At 39.7% G+C, this 22,083-nt stretch overlaps 1 protein-coding gene across 11 annotated transcripts in view; it reads left to right on the top strand.

Annotated features, from left to right (window-relative positions):
* The window catches only part of RABGAP1 (RAB GTPase activating protein 1), a 130,689-nt gene that overhangs the window by 33,810 nt on the left and 74,796 nt on the right, over window positions 1–22,083 (top strand). For 7 of the 11 annotated variants that reach the window (XM_023760148.1, XM_023760147.1, XM_023760146.1 and 4 more), the window contains 5 exons: window positions 5,631–5,865; window positions 6,733–6,937; window positions 10,566–10,740; window positions 11,789–11,946; window positions 21,849–21,959. In XM_023760148.1, the coding sequence (XP_023615916.1) occupies window positions 5,631–5,865; window positions 6,733–6,937; window positions 10,566–10,740; window positions 11,789–11,946; window positions 21,849–21,959 (884 nt within the window). Of the gene's footprint in view, window positions 1–5,630; window positions 5,899–6,732; window positions 6,938–10,565; window positions 10,741–11,788; window positions 11,947–21,848; window positions 21,960–22,083 lie in introns of those variants that run through there. The other 4 variants (XM_023760150.1, XM_023760151.1, XM_023760152.1 and 1 more) reach the window with 4 other exon arrangements.

Raw genomic sequence — 22,083 nt, 5'->3', positions numbered from 1 at the left:
TTCTTCAGTAAATACCTAGGAGGGAGTCATATGGTGAGTATATATTTAACTTTATAAAATTTTACAAAAAACAAGCTAAAGTGATTGTACCATTTTGCCTTCCCACCAGCAATACATGAGCGTTTTTCAGTTGCCCCAATCCTTGCCAGCCCTTGGTATTGTCAGGATTGTTTTGTTTTAATTTTAGCCATTCTTACAGGTGTATAGAGGCATACTATTGATTTTTTCAAATGGCTAATGATACTGAGTTTTTTTTATATGTTTATTTGTCATTCATGTATCTTTGGTGAAATGTCTATTTTTTTAATTGGGTTGCTTGTTTTCTTATTATTGGCTTATAAGAATTTTCTATAGATTCTGGATATAAATTCTTCATAGCATATATAGTTTGCAAATATTTTCTCCAAGTCTGTGGCTTCTCTTTTCATTGTCTTAACACATTGTATGCGGGAAACGTATTTATACGTTTTACGTTGACTGTAAGAAGTAGAGCCACCTGTTAGCGTGCGATAAAAACTACCCGCAAACAATTTATTAGTAACTTTTGAGCAGACATTTATAGTTTTGACAAAACCCATTTTATCAATTTTTTTATGCATAATTTTTGTGCCCTAAGAAATTGTATCCCAAGATTGCAAAGATTTTCTCCTATTTTTTCTATAAGTTTTATAGTTTTAGAATTTATGTTTAGATCTGTGATCCATTTTGTATTAATTTTTGTATATGATATGAAGTATTGGTTGTGATTCATGTTTTTGCATGTGTATAGGTGTCAAATTATTGTTCTAGCACCATTTGTTTTATTACCTTTCTCCCTTGATTTACCTTGCCAACTTTGCTGAAACTAATTGACCATATATGTGTGGATCTATTTCTGGATTCTATTTTGTTACATTGATCTATATCAGGGGTCCTCAAACTACGGCCCGCGGGCCACATGCAAATACAAATATTGTATTTGTTCCTGTTTTGTTTTTTTTACTTCAAAATAAGATATGTGCAGTGTGCATAGGAATTTGTTCATAGTTTTTTTTTTAAACTATAGTCTGGCCCTCCAACGGTCTGAGGGACAGTGAACTGGCCCCCTGTTTAAAAAGTTTGAGGACCCCTGATCTATATGTCTGCCCTTTCATTAATATCACAACATCTTGATTGACTGCAATTATATTTATTTAAAGACTAGAGGCCCGGTGCACAAAAATTTGTGCACTTGGGGGGGGAGAGGGGGTCCCTCAGCCCGGCCTGTGCCCTCTCGCAGTCTGGGACCCCTCGGGAGATAATGACCTGCTGGCTTAGGCCTGCTCCCGGGTGGCAGAGGGCAGGCCCAATCCCTAGGTGCAGCCCCTGGTCGGGCTCAGAGCAGGGCCGATTGGGGAGTTGGGGCGCCGCCCCCTGTCATGCACAGAGCAGGGCGGATCGGGAGGTTGCGATGCCATCCCTAGTCACGCTCAGGGTAGGACCGATTGGGGGGTTGGGGCACCGCCCCGTCACACTCAAGGCAGGGTTGATGGGGAGGTTGAGGGCGCCACCCCCTGTCACGCACAGAGCAGGGCCGATCAGGGGTTTGGGGCGCTGCCCCCTGTCACTCACAGAGCAGGGCAAATCAGGGGGGTTGGAGCGCTGCCCCCTGTCACTCACAGAGCAGGGCCGATCAGGGGGCTGGGGCGCCACCCACTGTCACACTCAGGGGCAGGGCCGATGGGAGAGGTTATGGGGTCTACCCTGTCACACACAGAGCAGGGGCCCGTGAGGGGGGGAGGGGGGGGTTGGGGGCGCCGCACCCCTGTCACACACAGAAACAGGGCCGATCAGGGGGTTGGGGGTGCCTTCCCCTGGTCATGAACAGAGCAGGGCAGAATAGGGAGGTTATGGCCCCGCCCCCCTGTCACAACACAGGAGCCGGAGGGTGGATCAGGGGGGTTTGGTCGCTGCCCCCTGTCACGCTGATCCCCGGTGCCGGGAGGCCTCGGTGCTCCGCTGATCCCGGTGCTGGGAGGCATATTACCATTTTACTATATAGGATAGAGGCCTGGTGCACGGGTGGGGGCCGGCTGGTTTGCCCTGAAGGGTGTCCTGGATCAGGGTGGGGGTCCCCACTGGGGTGCCTGGCCAGCCTGGATGAGAGGATGATGGCTGTTTGCATCTGGTCACACCCCCTTCAGGGTGGGGGTCCCCACTGGGGTGCCTGGCCAGTCTGGGTGAGGGGCTGAGGGCCGTTTTCAGTCTGGCGGGTGACTGAAGCTCCCAACCGCTCCTTTTTTTCTTTTTCTTTTAAATTCTGGGCCAGCTTCAGCTCTGAGGCTTGGCTCCAGCTCTGAGGCCTCGGCTGCTGAAAGCAGGTTTCTGGCCTTTGTTTACCTTCTGTATTTGATACAATGTTGCAGTCCGGCTGGCTGAAGCCCGTTGACTAAAGCAGGTTTCTGGGGTTTTGTTTAGTTTCTATATTTGCAACATAGTTGCTTAGAGTTGCAGCTGAGAGGCCGGCAAGGCAGGCGGGGAACCTGGCTTCCTCCATCACTGAAGCAAGCAAGCCTCCTGTTCGCTTCAGTGCATGGCTGCCGGCCACCATCTTGGTTGGCAGTTAATTTGCATATCTCACTGATTAGCCAATGGGAAGGGTAGCGGATGTACGGCTAATTACCATGTTTCTCTTTTATTAGATAGGATGATTGTGTTATCTGTTAGGAATGCTTTTGACAGCACAGAACAGAAGGCCCTATTAATTGTGGGTTTATTTCCTGTTATAGCAAAAAGTTTAGAGATAAGCAGTTGCTGGTTTGTTTAAGCTGTTGTTCATGTATACCAGGCATCAAGAAACTACAAGTCTGCTGGGTTAATCTAACCTGCTATCTATTTTGTAAATCACCTGTGAATTTCTTAAACATGCATATGCCCAGGCTCTACTTCTGAGACTAATGAGTTGTCAGAGTGGAAGTGAGGGGACAAAGGGAGGAGCGGGGGGGGGGGGGGGGCTGGGGGCGGGTCTGCCCCGCCCCCAGGGTAGGGGGGCCGATCTGGGATGGGGCCAGCTGGGTGGAGGGGCCGCGGGCAGTTTGCCAGCTGGCCCTTCCCCTGATCAGGCCAGTTGGCAGGCCACACTGTGTCATAGTGACCAGTCGTTCTGGTGTTCCGGTTGCTGGTTTTTTATATATATAGATGGTTAGAGAACCGTTAATCTAAGGTTGGTGATTAGAGTCTGGTCCCCAGACCAGCAGCATCACCATCTCCTGGGAACTTTTAAAATGCAAATTATCAAGCCCACCCCAGACTTAACTGATTTGGAATTCTGTTAGGGCCCAACAGTTTGTGTTTTAACAAGTTCTCTAGGTGACGGATGCAGGCCAGCATTTGAAACCTTGAAAGGCTGTTTCCCTATACACCTAGGAAAGATTAATGGACTATCTTTAAAAAAACACCTTAATTGATTTAAGTATGTATATTATAAATATGTATATTATAATTTTACAGATAGTAATTTTGAAATTGGATTAAAGGTTGACAAGTGATATAACATGATAATTGTTGAGTACTGTATTGGACCTAATTATTAAGGCATATGTTAGGTTGCTATTTTTAAGCAGCTTTTAAAAACCAAATTTCGTGTGTACATTACTTATTCTTAGCCTTCAAAAATGAGTTAAGGAAATAGAAGGCAGTTCTTAATGTTTATAGACTTTATAAACGAGGGAAGAATGCAAAATACACATGTTTAAACACAAAAGATAAACATATAAATATTTTCTTTTCAGGGTTAGGTATATTTTCATGATTGGCGAATATATTACAATATAGGCAGCCAATGTAACAGAAAACTTGAGTTTTACTCATAGTATATCCTATATTGAAAAGAACAAAATACTTCATAGCGTGTAAAATGTCTTCTTTCTAATTAGGTTGTTCTTTTAGTGATTGCCTCCTGAGTTATAATTACTAATTTCTTAAACATGGAATATAATATCTTCATCTGTTTTTAGGAAGCTCTGAACTGTTCTTTTTTTATTATTATTGATTTTAGAGAGAGAAAGGAGAGAGAAACATTGATTTGTTGTTCCAATTATTTATGCATTCATTTGTTGATTCTTGTATATGTTCTGACTGGGGATTGGACCCACAACCTTGGCATATCGAGATGATGCTCTAACCAACTGAGCTACCTGTCCAGGGCTTACCTGTCCTTCGATGTTGGTTCTCCTACCCTTAGAAAACAGTGTGGATGCAATTTGGTTATCTTTTATTTACTTCTGGTGATTCAGTATTTCTGAAAGTATAAGAGGTTATTTGAAACTAATTTCTAGTTTGTTTTCTAGGTGCTTTTGAAAACACAATTTCTGAAAAAAGAATTTTGATTGCAGTTGTGAAGGAGTAGGATCAGACATAAGCAAAAATTAAAATTACTTGACTTGAACCACTTGTAGTTCCATTAGCAGTGACTGTAAACATAAAATGAAGTTCACAGGAACAGACCTGTGTGTAATTGAAGCTAAGAGGCTGAACATCTGTCTGGCTCTTATTTCCAAGGCAGGAGTGGCTGATACGTTAGAATTTCCTTGGGAAAATGTCAGCAAAAAGGACTTAAGACTGTTTCTCAATCATAATTTACAGCCAAAGGGACTTGAAGTTTGTAAGTTATGAAAGATGTTTGAACTGGGTTCCTCGATAGTCCAGAGGTACCTCTGTTAACTGGAATTTTGCTTCCCAACTTCTGTGTTGACTCTACTGGGAAGACCTCATTCTCTAACAGTCTCTTAGTCCCACCTCTTTTAACATTTTGTCAGGGTTTAATCTTCAGAAAGCCTCCAAATCAGCCACCTTGTTTTCATCATGACTTTCCTTTTCCTAAATGAATTCTTTTAAATTTTTTCTTGAATAAGCATTTAATGTCCATACTGGGTTTTGTCACTGTGGTTTTCTTTAGCATTGGGTAAGCTCCACTTGATTTTGTTCTTGTTTGCTTCCTTGTTGAGCAACTAATAATAAACCATCATGACTCTAGAAAAATACTTGACATTATTAAAATGGATTGCTTCTGTTTCTCAGGAACATCTTATACATATTAGAGAAGAAACATATTAGGGAAAGAAAGATTGCTTTATTCAAGTGTCTCATAACTTTAAGAACTTGTTCATATCAGAGAAGTCTTCCTCAGAAATATGAGAGATGTACTTATAGCAGGAGTGGTAAAATACATGGGAAATTTTATTACCTAATAAGTGATGTGTCTATTGATAACTTCTGGAAGCAAACACAGTTTCCTTTTTCTTAACAATAAGGGAGCTGCTAAGGATATTCCTCTTAACAGCATTGTTTTTCACCAGACAGTAAAATTAGAAATCTTTTCATTATTAGTTTAGGACATTGTAGAAAATTTTTAATAACATTAATAGACTATTCACATGTATTTCTGGGTATTAGTCTCAAAGTCATTAAACTTTTTCATGAAAAAAATTATGAATTAAGAGGGCAGTTGCAGCTTTTATTTATTGCAGATCTTGATTTATTCTATTAAAAAAACGTTTCAGAAAATATCTTTGTATCAAAAGAAAAGCTGATTTTTCTCTAGATGCAGACCCATTTGAATCAGACCTGGCCTCTCTCTCACTTCGCTGATTGCATGTATTTGTGACCCTTAGATTATAGGGAATGGAAGTGAGCAGCAGCTGCAAAAAGAGTTGGCAGATGTGCTAATGGATCCTCCAATGGACGACCAGCCAGGGGAAAAGGAGCTTGTGGAAAGGTCGCAACTGGATGGCGAAGGAGATGGGCCTCTTTCTAATCCGCTCTCAGCTTCATCCACCATTAACCCTGTGCCATTAGTAGGGCTCCAAAAACCAGAGATGAGCCTGCCAGTGCAACCTGGACAAGGAGGTTAGGATTGCTGCATTGCTTACATTACTGAAGGTTATTGTTTTTAATATTTGAGCGTCTACCCTGTTCTAGGTTTGATTCAGAGTGAGCAAAAACCATTATCTGTGTTCTCTAGAATTCAGATTCAAGATTTAGGGGAATATGAGGGAAGTAAATAGATGTACCATTCTGTCATTTGTACCAAAGAAAGGGAAATAGTTAAATGACATTAGGGAATCTTACTTCAGGATGATTAAAAGAGGAGTATGTGTACAGTGTTGAACAAATGGAGGAGTAAAGCTTGGTGAGAGATGTTTGCTGTAGGCCTATGTTATAGCTCTGTGGGAATAGCTGCCAAATTGAAAAAAAGCTGCAGGAGGAAAAGGGCAATTAGAAAGGTGCATTGGTGTTAAAACTGCAGATGTTTATTGGGGAAGAGAGAGCAAGGGGATTGAGAGAACTTAATAAAGTGGCTATGATGATGAGTGAGAGAAATAATTATAACAGTGCAGATTAGAAAGAAGACAGATAGGATTTTTCAGAGGGGTGAAATACTAAAGGGTTATTTTGTTTGTTTTGTTTTGTTTTCTCCTAAGTGTAAACAACAAAGTCAAAACAAATGCGAAGCAGAAAGTTAAATTGGATCTGAATCTCAGGTCACCTTTTAGACTCGGGATTGACAATACAGCAAAACCTGAAAATTTTGGTGTTAGTGACAGTTCTAGTGTGAGATTTCTGGCTTTAATGGGCACTTCTTCTGGAGCAATGGGATATTATCTCATTAGTACTTAATTTTCGAACCTAAATATAACCTGTAGATTTTTACTTGGATTTCATATTCAACAAAATATCAAACAAAATTAACCACCTTATTATCATTTCTTTCAGATTCTGAAGGGTCAAGTCCTTTCACACCAGTGGCTGATGAGGACAGTGTGGTCTTTAGCAAGCTAACTTACTTAGGCTGTGCCTCAGTTAATGCTCCCCGGAGTGAAGTGGAAGCCTTAAGGATGATGTCCATCTTAAGAAGCCAGTGTCAGATTTCACTGGATGTAACCCTATCAGTGCCAAATGTGTCTGAGGGAACTGTGAGGTAAGACCAGCCTCTTGAAGTATTTGTCACAGTTGATCAGATTTCTGACCTGTAGTTTTAGAAATAAGCAGTCAAAAGACAAGAACATTTATTCATGTATTGTTCAGTTCTCTGGCACTTAAGTTATCATGTCTTCCAAGTATTGTGACCCTTACGAAAAATAGTCACTTGTTTGAACAGTTTTTTTATACTCTTCTCTACTCTAATTGTGTGTAGCAGTGGTTGCCAACCGGTGGTCCGTGATGTCCGAAAGGTTGGCGACCACTAGTGTGTAGCACATTAGAAATGTAAATGTTTGTAGGTTAATTGAAATATATTGACATGAGAGTCTGTCTAACAATTTATGTTTTCCGTGTTCTCCCAGTACAAATACTAGCTTGACACATTAGTTCAATAGGGAGTTTAATGCTGATTTTGGAAATTACAGAAACCTATTGGTAAATATTAACTATTCCAGTACAAGTTTCTTAATTTAAAAAAATATATATTTTTGTTGATATCAGAGAGGAAGGGAGAGATAGAAACATCAATGATGAGAGAGAATCATTGATTGGCTGTCTCCTACACGCCCCACACTGGAGATCGAGCCCATAACCCAGGCATGTGCCCTGACTGGGAATTGAATAGTGACCTCCTGATTCATAGGTCAATGCTCAACCACTGAGTCACACTGGCTGGGCCAGTTTCTTAATTTTTAAGATGATGAAACTGAGGCCCAGAAAAGTCTCTAGAAATGGCTATTTTTATACTAACTATATTCTACATTTTTATAGAATCAATAACAACAAATATCTATAGAAACTAGCTAAATGCAGAATTCTAAATAATCAGATGAACACAGCTAAAATAAAATAACATTTCCCCCTGATTTCAGAAAAATCAGAAAACATAAATAAGCAAAAATTCAGGAAAATACTCAATTCTATTTCTATTAATAAACAGTTACATCTTAGTTTATCAAGACCCTCTTTGTGTATTTGTATGTGTATATGTTTATATACGTGTGTATATAACTACATATATATGCATGTATACTTAATAGAACTATTAGAATCAAACTTTTTAACAGTAGAAATATACATACCATCTTGTAACATGCTTTCTTCACTTAGTTTTATATCATGACCCTCAGAAGCATTTTGGCTTTTCATGTTAGTAGAGTTGTAGTTGTATGGGGATAGAAGTAAGTTAATTATTCAAAATTTCAAAAATATGCATATGTAATTTTTCTTGGAGTATTTAAAGAACGATTTCACAAATCCTAATTTTAATTATATTTATTAATGTGAAACTTTTGTTGTTGTTAATCTTCACCCAAGTACATTTTTTCATTGATATATATATTTTTTAGAGAGAGTAGAAGGGAGGGAGAAAGAGATAGAGACAGAGAAAGAAACTTTGATGTGAGAGAAACATGGATTGTTGCCTCCTGCACGCCCTGACCAGCACCAGGGGTCGAACCTGCAACTTGGTATGTGCCCGTGACCAGAAATCTAACCCACGACCCTTGGGTGCACCAGCCAACACTCCAACCACTAAGCTATGCTGACCAGGGCTGATGTAAAACTTTTCTTTTTCTTCTTAAGTTTTTAAAAATTTTTAAATTTCATTGTTGAAAGTATTACAGATGTCCCTGTTTTTCCCTCATTGACCCCTTCTAAAGCACCCCTGGCTCAGGCCTTCACCACACTATTGTCTGTGTCCATACGTTATGCATATGTGTGCATATAAGTTCTTTGGTTAATTTCTTCCCAGCCATCCACCCCTGCCTTCTCTGTCAGATTCACCTGTCTGTTCCCTGTTTCTGTGTCTCTGGATCTATTGTGTCATCAGTTTATTTTGTTCTTTAGATTCCGCATATGAGTGAGGTCATGTGATACTTGTCTTTCTCTGACTGGCTTATTTCTCTTAGCATAATACTCTCCTGGTCTTTTAATAAAATTTCTTTAGCACTCATTTCTATATGCTTCTAACTCTGTAGTTGTTTCCCTGACGGAAGTTATGCTTTGTTCTATTTTAATTCTGTAAAGATATAAGAAAACCATTTTCTCTTGTCCTGTTTTTCAGAGTTTAAAAAATGTTTTTTAATTGATTTTAGAGAGAGAGAGGAAGGGAGGGGAAGAGAGAGAGAAAAAAACAAAACACATTAATTTGTTGCTCTACTTATTTTTCATTCATTGGTTGCTTCTTGTATGTGCCTGACCAGAGATTGAACCTGCAACCTTGGCATATCAGGATGATGCCCTAACTAACTGAGCTATTCAGCCAGAGTTAGAGTTTTATCAAAGTACCTTTGAACCTGGATTAGTTCCCCTTTTACAGATTTCCATTATGCACAGGCCTTCCCCATAGATGCCCCTGCATATTGTTGAAGTGGCATAGTTTCTTTTTAGTCCTTTTATAGTTGTCTCCTCAGTGCTCAGAACAGAGCCTGGAATGTTGTAGGTATCACATAAATATTTCATGAATGAATGACCTTTCTTTGATTTTCAATGCATGGCATTATATTTATTTTTTATTTTATTTTTAAACTATATTTTACTGATTTTTTACAAAGAGGAAGGGAGAGGGATAGAGAGTTAGAAACATCGATGAGAGAGAAGCATCGATCAGCTGCCTCCTGCACACCCCCTACTGGGGATGTGCCTGCAACCAAGGTACATGCCCTTGACCAGAATCGAACCTGGGACCCTTCAGTCCCCAGGCCGACGCTGTATCCAGTGAGCTAAACCAGCTAGGGCAATGCATGGCATTTTAAAATTTTTATTAATGATTTTTTTTCTTAAGTGTTAACATTCTGTACAGTCTCTCTCCCTTTATTTGCCGTGAGTCAAAAGAACGTGTTTTACACTGACTAACACACTAGCTTTTTATTTTAAACTAGAGGCCTGATGCAGGAATTTTGTGCAAGAGTAGGTCTTCCTTCCCCCGGCTGCCAGCACCGGCTTCCCTCTGACACCCAGGGCCCGGGCTTTGCTCCTGCTGCCAGCATGCACCCGGGACTCGGGCTTCCCTCTGGCCCTAGCTTCGTCCCCAATGACGGCTAGTACAATTAGCATATCATGCTTTTATTATTATCCTATATAATAAAGAGCTAATATGCTAATTAGACCAAACAGCCAAATGACCTTCCAGATTACCTTTCGGATGAAGCTGGGGCTGCGAGGGCCAGCCAAGGCTGTGAGGGGCTGCGAGGGCTGAATCTCTTGCATGAATTTCGTGCATCAGGCCTCTAGTAGATAAGAAAGCAGATTAGGTCATTCTTTTAGGAGAGAATGAGAAGCACATCTTTAATAATTCTGATAAGACTAATTTACTCATTGTTCTTGTTTTTAGTTACAGAGTATATAAGAAACATATGTACTTACTGATATTATTTATGCCTTCCTGATTGCCTCCCTAAAATATGGGGATTATGTAGTTTTAATATAATGAAATTATGTAATCAATAACTTTAGGAATCCATATGTGACTTAATTATCAAGACTTAAAATTAATGTGGTTAGCTAATTCCACTAAAGGTATATATGAACTTCCTGCTAGAAAGATGAGTCTCAAATCATAATATAGATATAGTGAAAATAGTCCATAATCCCTCTAATCTTTTTATATATTTTTTTCTGGACAGACTCTTAGATCCTCAGACAAACACTGAAATAGCAAACTATCCTATCTACAAAATCCTCTTCTGTGTCAGAGGACATGATGGAACTCCTGAAAGTGACTGTTTTGCTTTCACTGAAAGTCATTACAATGCAGAGCTCTTTAGGATACATGTCTTCCGATGTGAAATACAAGAAGCTGTAAGTCCTTAAGCAAATACTGTTTGCAAATGAAATTTCACTTTTACCTTCACTGTGTGCAGTATTTATTATGGTCACTTATGAGCCAAATGAAATTCTCTGCAAGTGTTTTGTTTATTCCAGCCTTATGGACAGAAATATGAATGGGCTAAAAGGTAGGTTAACCAAAACCTTGTTGCTGAGAGTGTCAGAGGAGACCAGTTGGCTGCTTCTTGGCTGGGTTAAATTGGCATCGTGGTTCCAGCAATGACACATTTGCAAACGATTATTTTAGAGCTAAACTTTTGTACTTATTTTTATTTACCAAAAGATGTCAATAGGAAATCTAAATAACAAAAAAGTCAAACTCATAGAAACAGAGTAGAAGAGAAATTGCCTGGGGGCTAAGGGAAATAGGGAGAGGTTGGTAAATGAGAACAAACTTGCATGAATAAAATTTGAGGATCTAATGTATATCATGGTGACTACAGGTGATAATACTGCATTGTACAATTAAAATTTTTTTCCCCCTTTTAAAAATATATTTCACTGATTCTTCACAGAGAGGAAGGGAGAGGGACAGAGAGCCAGAAACATTGATGATGAGAGAGAAACATCGATCAGCTGCCTCCCGCACACCCCCCACTAGGGACGCGCCGCAACCAAGGCACATGCCCCCGACCGGAATCGAAACCGAGACCCCTGAGTCTGCAGGCCGACACTCCATCCACTGAGCCAAACCGGCCAGGGCTACAATTAAAATTTTTTAGGAGAGTAGAACTTAAATGTTCTCACCAAGGGGTGGGGGAAAGATGACATGGATGTGTTAATTCATCATTGGGGTTTCACAATGTATAGGTATATCATATTACCATAGTACATACTTTAAATATCTTAGAATTTTATGTCAATTATACCTCAATAAGCTGAAATTAAAGAATAATTATAAAAAAGAAATCAATAGAAAAAAAGGAATTATTCTCCCTGACAAAATAGGTAACTTTCAGTCTTAATAAAAGTATTTTATTTCCTGTGATAACAGCCTGTTTTCTAACATGTCTGGTTGTAGGTAAGCCGGATACTCTACAGTTTTGCCACTGCCTTCCGCCGTTCTGCCAAGCAGACCCCGCTTTCAGCCACTGCTGCACCCCAGACTCCTGACAGTGACATCTTTACCTTCTCTGTGTCTTTAGAAATAAAAGAAGATGATGGTAAAGGTTATTTTAGGTAGGGCATCTTATTTTATTTTTGAAATTGTATTACCCTGCTATATTATCTGTGGTTCAAGGAAAACTCCTAGTCAGATTATATAGCTTTCATACTATAAAATGATTGCCTTTAATAGGTGGAGTTTGTTTTTTTAATGTAAGTGATAAAGGAAAAGAAATAGGCAAATTTGCAGAGGTAACATTTGAAGAATGAAAAAAAAAATTAATGTGGGGAAATGTCCCATTATTATATTCTTTTAGTAAGATAATAATGACAGAAACTAAGTCAGCTGGATTTGTTTTGTCAGGGGTTTGGTTTTGGTTTTGGTATTGGTTGGTTGCTTTATTTTAATGATCTAAAGATCTGAAGGCTGTTGAAATCAAGTTTTACCACTAAGGTTTATCTGAACACATTGGAAGGAGACAAGTGAGATCTGTGACTGAAGTCTAACCTTGCATATAAGGTCAGAAATAAATGGTTTGGCTTTTTAAGTAAAATTAAACTTTTTTGAGTAGTGAAAAGAACCCTGTAATAGAAATAAAAACTTAGATTTAGTTTAATTATTGCTACTATTAACAGTGTGAGCTTTTCCAAGTTTCTTTACATTTCCTGGCGATAGTTTCCTTACTTATAAAATGAGTAAGATCCTTTCATACTTTAAAATAAAATATTATAGTTGTAAGATGATTAGATTTTTTCTCCATAGCCCATATCAGAAAATTGGTACTTTTAGGGATTAAAATTAATAATTGCATATAGAAGTCTCTTTTCTCTATAACTACTTCATAAAATGGATAAAGTGAAATTACATGAAAATGTTAACTTCAAATTTTGTTTTAAATCAAAAGGCACACTGGTACTAATTCATTTGGAAAACTGATAACTATTAGTCTCCCTTCAAAGATTTTGGAATTGTCATGCCATCTGGTGGCCAATTTAGTGTATAATGCAGCTTCAACTTTGATTCATGCACTGTGTAAGGCATGGTGCTCTGTGCTTTCTCATTAGCTTTATTTATATTCTCAGAGCAAAACTGTGTCATGGTGCTTCCTGTAGTATGCATTCCTTCCCTATAAACTTTGTAATAATTCTTTTCCTTTTTAAGAAACAAAGCAGTTTTAACTACATTGTTTTCCTTTATTAAAGATATTTATGTAGCTCCTGTTATAAATTCTGCTTAGGAACAGGAAAGATTTCTAAGATATCTCAGAGGAGAAGCACTAGAATAACTTCCTTCTGCAATCAGTCGTATTCAAGGTAGAATGATCACAATTACTAGTATAAATATCTCTATTTCTATTCACCTTCATGCCAAGGAGATGCTATACAGAAAATTCCTGGATGGTCAGATTTGCTTGTCACATTTGTTAGGACTTTGCTCTCTTTTTGTTGCATAGCTTTTCTGAATTTGTAGTTTATAGTAGAAAATAGTGTTGTGTAACAATAGTGATGAAATCATTGAAAAGTATTCTTTTGTCAGATTTGAACTTGTCAAAACCAGTTCCATTTATCCAGTGATTCTAACATGTGGTTTTACCATAACATAAATGTAGGCAAAGTCCTGTGGCCAGGATTAATGCTCTTCTTTTCATTCTTGAAAAAGTATAATTCTTACATTATTAAAATTAGAAACAGGGTTTTCACTTTAGCCCTTAGGAAGGTGGGGCATTTTCATTGATACCATTCAGATGACTTCTTTTTTGTCTTATTTAATCTAACCCCATTAGATAGGCTAGCTATTTAATATTGTCCTTGTTTTGTATGTATGTAAAGAAACCCAGGGGAGTTAAGCCTGGACCTCAATTTTTTTTAATTTACACAATTGGAATTAAATGTAAAATTACCTGGTTGAAAGCATTCAATTATACGGTGACAAGACCAAAAATATAAATTAGGTACTCTGAGATTAGTGAGTAAACTTCCACTACTTCCACTCTGCACTCTTTTTCTTATTAATGTAGCTTTTCTTGCCCTTCAAACTCAGGAGACCAAAAATAACTTTATTTCCATTGTTGATATTTTAAATGGTGCTGAGAGATAATATTACTGTTGATCCTTGATGGGTTTGAACAGTGTGGGTCCACACATACACAGATATTTTTCAATAAGCATAACCTACTTATCACCAGATTTCGCATCCATGGATAAAACAACTGTGAATCAACAATAGTATTGCGATCCATATTTGGGAATCTACATAAACAGAGGGTCAACTCAAGTTGTAGGTTGGGAGCAGGTGTTCGGTGTCCCTAATCCGCCCATTAGTCAAGAGTCAACTGAATATTTATGTTTCAGCATCCACTGAACATAAAGAATGAGTGTACCTATTGCCAGTTGAAAATTGAGTCCTATGTATATCATTATAGTTGAAAATTCTGTCAGCCACAAATATTTAACAGTTTTGTATGCAAAAATTTTTCTGTGTACATGTTTGTCATTTTTAGATTTCTTTGCTAAGATTCTTTGATTTTTTTAAAAAAAATCTCGATGTTATAAAATGTCCTTAAATTGATTACTATATAAATGTAGAGGAGCTTCAAACTAATTCTATTTCTTCAGAGCCACTTTTTAGTTTGAGTAGGTACTCAGAGCTCTCATGTGGCTTTTTATAGTGTCTTCTAATGGTTCTGTTGCCATTCTCTCGAAGTTGTTTAGTAATAAGACACAATTCAGACTTCCTGCATATTGACTGATTGCCATAGGCAGATGTTTGCCTTTGAGAACAAAGGAGCTAGAAAAAGTGTTGTATGGGAGACTAGGGGATTATTTTGGTAAAATGTCATTTTAAGAATATTTCCAACTTTTTTCTTAAGCTGATTTAAACTATATCATTAGTATTCCCTTTAGAGCTTCTATTCTAGATCATTGCAATAAAGTGAATATTGCAACAAAAGTCACATACTTTTTTTGGTTTTCTAGTGCATATAAAAGTTATGTTTGTACTATACTGTAGTCAAAGTGTACAATACCATTATGTCTAAAAATTTACATATCTTAATTTACAAATACTTTATTGTTTAAAAATGCTAACAATCATCTGAGCCTTTCGTGAGTCAAATTCCTTTTGCTGGTGAATGGTCTTGTCTTGATATTAATGGCTGCTGACAATGAGGGTGTGGATTGCTGAAGTTGGGGTGGCTGTGGCAATTTCTTAAAATGAGACAACAATGAAGTCTGTTGCATCAATTGACTTTTCCTTTCACAAACAATTTCTCTGTAGCATGTGATGCTGTTTGATAGCATTTTACCCATAGTAGAACTTCTTTTGAAATTGGAGTTAGTCCTCTTAAATCCTGCCACTGATTTTCCATAAGTTTATGTAATACTAGAGGCTGGGTGCATGTGCACCAGTGGGGTCCCTCAGCCTGGCCTGAGCCCTTTTGCAATCCGGGACCCCTCAGGGGATGTTAGACTGCCAGTTTTGGCCTTATCCCCGCAGACCAGGCTGAGGGACCCCACTGGTGTACAAATTTGTGCACCGGGCCTCTAGTTATGCATATAAGATCTTTGGTTAATCTCTTCCCGCCCTTCTCCTTCCCCCCTTCCCTCTGAGATTCATCAGTCTGTTCCATGTTTCCATGCCTGTGCATTGAGCGTCTGCCTCCTAGTGGTCAGTGTACATTATAGCTACCGGTTGAACGGTTGCTTAGACGTTATATTTATGTAATACTAGAGGCCCGGTGCATGGATTCGTGCATAGGGGAGGGAGGCCTTCAGCCTGGCCCGCACTGTCTCACAATCCGGGACCCCTCGGGGGATGTCTGACTGCTGGTTTAGGCCCAATCCCCACAGGTGCCAAGCGGCAGGCATCCAGGGTGGAGCCTGAGCCAGCCCTGCGTTGCTTGCGCTCATGCTGGCCCGTTCCGCCTCCCGCTGCCTCTTGGTAGCACTGCCGTGGAGTCGGGAGAGGCTCCTGCCACTGCAGCTGTGCTCGCCAGCCTGAGCCCGGCTTCTGGCTGAGTGGCGCTCCCCCTGTGGGAGTGCACTGACCACCAGGGGGCAGCTCCTGCATTAAGCATCTGCCCCCTGGTGGTCACTGTGCATCATAGTGACTGATAAACCTGTCGTTCCGGTCGTTCGTCCTAACGGTCACTTAGGCTTTTATATCTAGAGGCTCGGTGCACGAAATTCGTGCATGGGCCCCTCGAGGGATGTCCGACTGCCTGTTCAGGCCCAATCCACCGACATTCCTCTCACAATCCAGGACTGCTGGCTCCAACCACTCGCCGGCCTGCCTGCCTGCCTGCCTGCCTGCCTGATGGACGCCTAACTGCTCCCCTGCCGGCCCGATTGCCCCTAACTGCCCTCCCCTGCTGGCCTGGTCACCCCCAACTGCCCTCCCCTGCTGGCCTGGTCACCCCTAACTGTCCTCCCTTTCAGGCCTGGTCCCTCCCAACTGCCCTCCCCTGCTGGCCATCTTGTGGCAGCCATTTTGTGTCCACATGGGGGCAGCCATCTTGTGTGTTGGAGTGATGGTCTATTTTTTTTTTTTTTGAGTCTCCATCCCTTAATCTTACTGGGATTTTTTAAAAATAAATCTTTATTGTTCAGATTATTACAGTTGTTCCTCCTTTTCCCCCCCATAGCTCCCCTCCACCCAGTTCCCACCCCACCCTCCGCCCTCACTCCCCACCTACTGTCCTCATCCATAGGTGCACGATTTTTGTCCAGTCTCTTCCTGCATCTCCCACACCCCTTTTCCCCCCGAGAATAGTCAGTCCACTCCCTTTCTATGCCCCTGATTCTATTATATTCACCAGTTTACTCTGTTCATCAGATTTTTTATTCACTTGATTTTTAGATTCACTTGTTGATAGATATGTATTTGTTGTTCATAATTTTTATCTTTGCCTTTTTCTTCTTTCTCTTCTTAAAGAATACCTTTCAGCATTTCATATAATACTGGTTTGGTGTTGATGAACTCCTTTAGCTTTTTCTTATCAGTGAAGCTCTTTATCTGACCTTCAATTCTGAATGATAGCTTTGCTGGGTAAAGTAATCTTGGTTGTAGGTTTTCCCTATTCATCACTTTGAATATTTCTTGCCACTCCCTTCTGGCCTGCATAGTTTCTGTTGAGAAATCAGCTGACAATCGTATGGGTACTCCCTTGTAGGTAACTGACTTTTTTTCTCTTGCTGCTTTTAAGATTCTCTCTGTCTTTTGCTCTTGGCATTTTAATTATGATGTGTCTTGGTGTGGTCCTCTTTGGATTCCTTTTGTTTGGGGTTCTCTGCACTTCCTGGACTTGTAAGTCTATTTCTTTCACCAGATAGGGGAAGTTTTCTGTCATTATTTCTTCAAATAGGTTTTCAATATCTTGCTCTCTCTCTTCTTCTGGCACCCCTATAATTCGGATGTTGGTACGCTTGAAGTTGTTCCAGAGGCTCCTTACACTATCTTGATATTTTTGGATTCTTTTTTCTTTTCTGGTTGGGTGTTTTTTACTTCTTCGTATTTCAAATCTTTGACTTGATTCTTGGGATCCTCTTGTCTGCTGTTGGATCTCTGTATATTATTCTTTATTTCAGTCAGTGTATGCTTAATTTCTATTTGGTCCTTTTTCATATCCTTGAGGGTCTCACTAAATTTATCGGCGATTTCTAGAAAATTCTTGAAAAACCTTATAAGTGTGGTTTTGAACTCTATATCCAGTAGTTTGCTTTCCTCCATTTCTGTCATTTGTGATCTGTTTCTTTGTCTCCGTATTTTTTATGCTTCCCTGTATTGATAGAGTGGCTTTCTGTGCTAGGTGTCCTATAAGGCCCAGTGGCTCACCCTCCCAAATTACCTGGGGTGTACAGTCTTGGTGCACCCCTTTGTGGGCTTTGTGTACAGTCTTGTTGTAGTTAAGCCTTGATTGTTGTTGGTATCACTGGGAGGAATTGACCTCCAGGCCAATTGTCTGTGAGAATCAGCTGTGTCTACAGTGGGAGAACTTCTGTGATGAAGACACCCTTATGGGGCAAGACTTGCTTCAGTGGGGCTTTGGTGCTCACTGAGTCTGCCCCCTGAGTGTGTCCCTTATGGATCTGAGGAGTTGTAATCTGGATGGTCCCAATCTGACCACTGGGTACACAGGCTCTTGGATTTCTAAGGAGGTGCTAATTTAGCCTCTGCCTGAGGCTACCCAGCAGGAGCTATGGAGAGATCTGCAGGTTCCTCTTCCTTGTTTGGGTTTTGGAGGTGCCCAGATGAGGCCCAGCTGTGAAGCAGTGCAAGCTGCTGTGGGGCCTTGGGCCTTCTTTTGGATGTTCTGGGTCTTTCTGACCCAGCTGCAGTTTGTTAGGTAATTTTAGATCTCAAAGGGCCAGCCCATTCATAATGCAAAAGCCTCTGCACACAGCTTGGGTGGGGCGGGGACTCAGGAAATCAACAGGGTGGAGCAAGCAGCTATGGCTGATCCTCAGTCCTGCCCTAAGAGGTCCCGTGTCTCAGTGTCCTGGTAATCGCTGCAAGTACCTCTGAGAGAAAGCCGCCCTCGAGTTCTTCCCGCTGATAGACAGTCCAGTTTTTCCCCGTACGAGTCTGGGTCCCCAGAGACTCACCCGGAACTGGAGTCAGGGCCGTCGGGAACTTGTGCCTCCCTCCCGATTGCAAAAGACACTGGCGTCCTCTGTTGCCAGCTCCTTTCCACGCGCGCTCAAGCCTCCTTACCTCTGTACTTTACTTCTGCACCTCCTCTGAGTCTCAGTGTGCTTTTCTCTTTCCTTCTAGTTGTAGAATTTACACTCAGCCAGCCTTCCTGTGGTTCTGGATGATGTCTGTTTTGTCTTTTAGTTGTATTTTTGAAGTGGTTGTGCGAGGCAGCAATTTCAGGTGTTTACCTATGCCGCCATCTTGGTTTCTCTCGAGTGATGGTCAATTTACATATTCCCTCTTTATTAGATAGGATTCTAAATCCTTCGTTGTCATTTCAACAGTTTTCACAGCATCTTCACCAGGAGTAGTTTCTATCTCAAGAAACCACTTTCTTTGCTCATCCATAAGAAGCAATTACTTATCGGTTAAAGTTTTATTATGAGATTGCAGCAATTCAGCCACATCTTTAGGCTCCACTTCTAATACTAATTCTCTTGCTATTTCCACCACATCTGCAGTTATCTTCTCCGTTGAAATCTTGAACCCCTCAAAGTCATCCATGAAGGTTGTAATTAACTTTTTTCATACTCCTGTTAACATTGATATTTTGACCTCTTCCCTTAATCATGAATGTTATTAATGAATCTAGAATGGTGAACTTTCCATAAGGTTTTCAATTTACTTTGCCCAGATCCACTAGAGCAGCGGTTCTCAACCTGTGGGTCGCAACCCCTTTGGCGGTCGAACGACCCTTTCACAGGGGTCGCCTAAGACCATCCTGCATATCAGATATTTACATTACAATTCATAACAGTAGCAAAATTACAGTTATGAAGTAGCAATGAAAATAATTTTATGGTTGGGGGTCACCACAACATGAGGAACTGTATTTAAAGGGCCAGAAGGTTGAGAACCAGTGCACTAGAGGAATCACTGTCTGGCAGGTATAGTCTTACAAAATGTGTTTTCTTAAATCATAAGATTTAAAAGTTGAAATAACTCCTTGATCCATGGACTGAAGAATGGATGTTGTGTTCATAGGCATGAAAACAACATTAATCTCATTGTACATTTCCATCAGAGCTCTTGGGTGACCAGTAATATTTTGAAAGGAATCTTTTTTCTGAGCAGGATATTTCAACAGTGGGCTTAAAATAATCATTAAACTCTGTTGTAAACAGATATGTTGTTATCTGGGTTTTGTTGTTTTATGTATAGAGCACAGAGGAAGGGAGTGGGGTGGGGGGACTTTGATGTGAGAGAGAAACATGGGTCTGTTGCCTCCTGTAGGCACCCTGACTGAGGATTGGATCTGCAACCTGAGTATGTGCTCTTAGTGGGCATCTAACATGTGACCTTTAGGTGCATGGGATGATGCTCCAACCAAATGAGCCAAATTAGCCAGAGCTAGCATAATTCTTAAGGGCCCTAAGGTTTTTGGAATGGAAATGAGCATTGGCTTCAACTTGAAGTCATCAGCTGCATTAGCCCCTAACAAGAGAGTCAGCCTGTCTTTCGAAGCTTTGAAGCCAGACATTGATTTCTTGTCTTTAACTATGAAATCCCTAGATGGCACTTTCTTCCAAAATAAGGCTTTTTCATCTTCATTGAAAATCTGTTGATCAGTGGAGCTACCTTCCTTAATTATCTTAGCTAGATCTTCTGGATAACTTGCAACTTTTACAACAGCATTTGCTACTTCATCTTGCACTTTTATTACGGAGATGGCTTCTTTCCTTAAACCTCATGAATCAACCTCTGCTGGCTTCAGACTTTTTTCCTAAAGCTTTCTTACCTCTGTAAGCCTTTATAGATTTGAACAAAGTTAAGGCCTTGCTTGGGATTAGGCTTTGGCTTCAGGGAATGTTGTGGTTGGTTAATCTTTTATCCAGACCCCCTAAACTTTCTCCATTATCAGCAATAAGGCTGTTTTGCTCTCTTATCATTCATGTGGAGTAGCACTTTTAATTTATTTTAGGAATGTTTCCTTTGCATTGATAACTTGGCTAGCTGTTGGGTGCAAGAGGCCTAGGTGTTAGCCTGTCTCTGCTTTCAATGTGCCTTCTTCACTAAGTGTAATCATTTAGAGCTTTTGAGTTAAGGTGAGAGATTGTGACTCTTCCTTTTACTTGAACACTTAGAGGCCACCATAGGGTCCTTAATTGGACTACTTTCAATATGTGTTTCAGGAAATAGGGAGTTCTGACGGGAATGGCCAGTTGGTGGAGCAGTGAGAACACGTAACATTTATCGATTAAGTTTACCATCTGATATGGGTGCAGTTTGTGGTGTCCCAAAACAATTACATTAGTAACATTAAAGATTTCTGATCACAGGTCACCATAACAAATATAATAATAATGAAAAATTTGAAATGTTTCAAGAGTTACCAGAATGGGACACAGAGAGATACAAAGTAAACAAGTGTTTTTGGAAAAATGGTGCCAATAGAATTGCTTGATGCAGAGTTGCCACAAACCTTCAAAATGCATTATCTGCAAAGCACAATAAAGCAATGTGCAATAAAATGATGTATGCCTGTATTTAACAGGTTTACAATTAGCTTATCACTGCCTAAGGAAGTGATAGGCAACATCTTCCTGTTGGCCATATCTTCTTCTCTGATTTTTTGAAAGCACCTTGATTCGAAATTCAAAGAATCTATGATTAAGTATATTTTCTTACATATTTAAACAAATAAGGCAATAATAATTTATTTGTCAAAACCAGTGATTAAAAAGAAAGGAAAGAAAACTTTTTTTTGAGCAGCTGTGTGCTGGATGCTAGGTGCTTTATAAATACTTAATTTTTACAGGAACAAAAATGAAAAAAAACTAAAGCCACATTTTAGGGGATGGAGGAGTGGTTTTTCTAGCTTTTATAAATGATGTAGTGGATTACATACAGTATACAGTAATGATGTTATTTTCACATCAAGGGGCAGATGCAGCCAATATGCAGCAAATCTAAATTGTCTTATTACTGTAAACTTCAAGTTAATGGCAATAGAACTAGTAGGAGATACTATAAAAGGCTACATGAGAGTTCTTAATATCTACTCAAACTAAAAGGTAGCTATGAAGAAATAAAATTAGCTTGAAGCTTCTCTACATTTACATAATAACCAATTTAAGGACATTTTATAACACAGATTTAAAAAATCGGTGAATTTTAGTAAAGGAGTCTAGAAAAATCTGTTATGATATGAAAACCAGACGCAAAAAAAGAATAGAATCTGTGATTCTTTCTTGTACCTGGTTTTCGTAATATAACAAAAAGTGTTCTGGTATATGTCACAAGAAAATACTTTGCAAAAATAATGAATTATGTTGTTCTACAGTGCAGTTCCTAAAGATAAGGACAGACAATGCTTTAAACTACGCCAAGGAATTGATAAAAAGATTGTCATCTATGTGCAACAAACAACTAATAAAGAACTTGCCATTGAAAGGTAAGCATTTCTTGTAAATTTAGCTTAAATATGAACTTTAGTTTTTATCAATCTAGTGGAGTAACATACTGTATTCAAAAATGTATTTGCATCCTGGCTGGGTGGCTCAGTTGGTTGAAGTGTT

The sequence above is a fragment of the Myotis lucifugus genome, unplaced genomic scaffold (assembly GCF_000147115.1).
Source record: "Myotis lucifugus unplaced genomic scaffold, Myoluc2.0 scaffold_173, whole genome shotgun sequence".
NCBI lineage: Eukaryota > Metazoa > Chordata > Mammalia > Chiroptera > Vespertilionidae > Myotis > Myotis lucifugus.
This window is presented reverse-complemented; position numbering and strand designations above follow the sequence as displayed.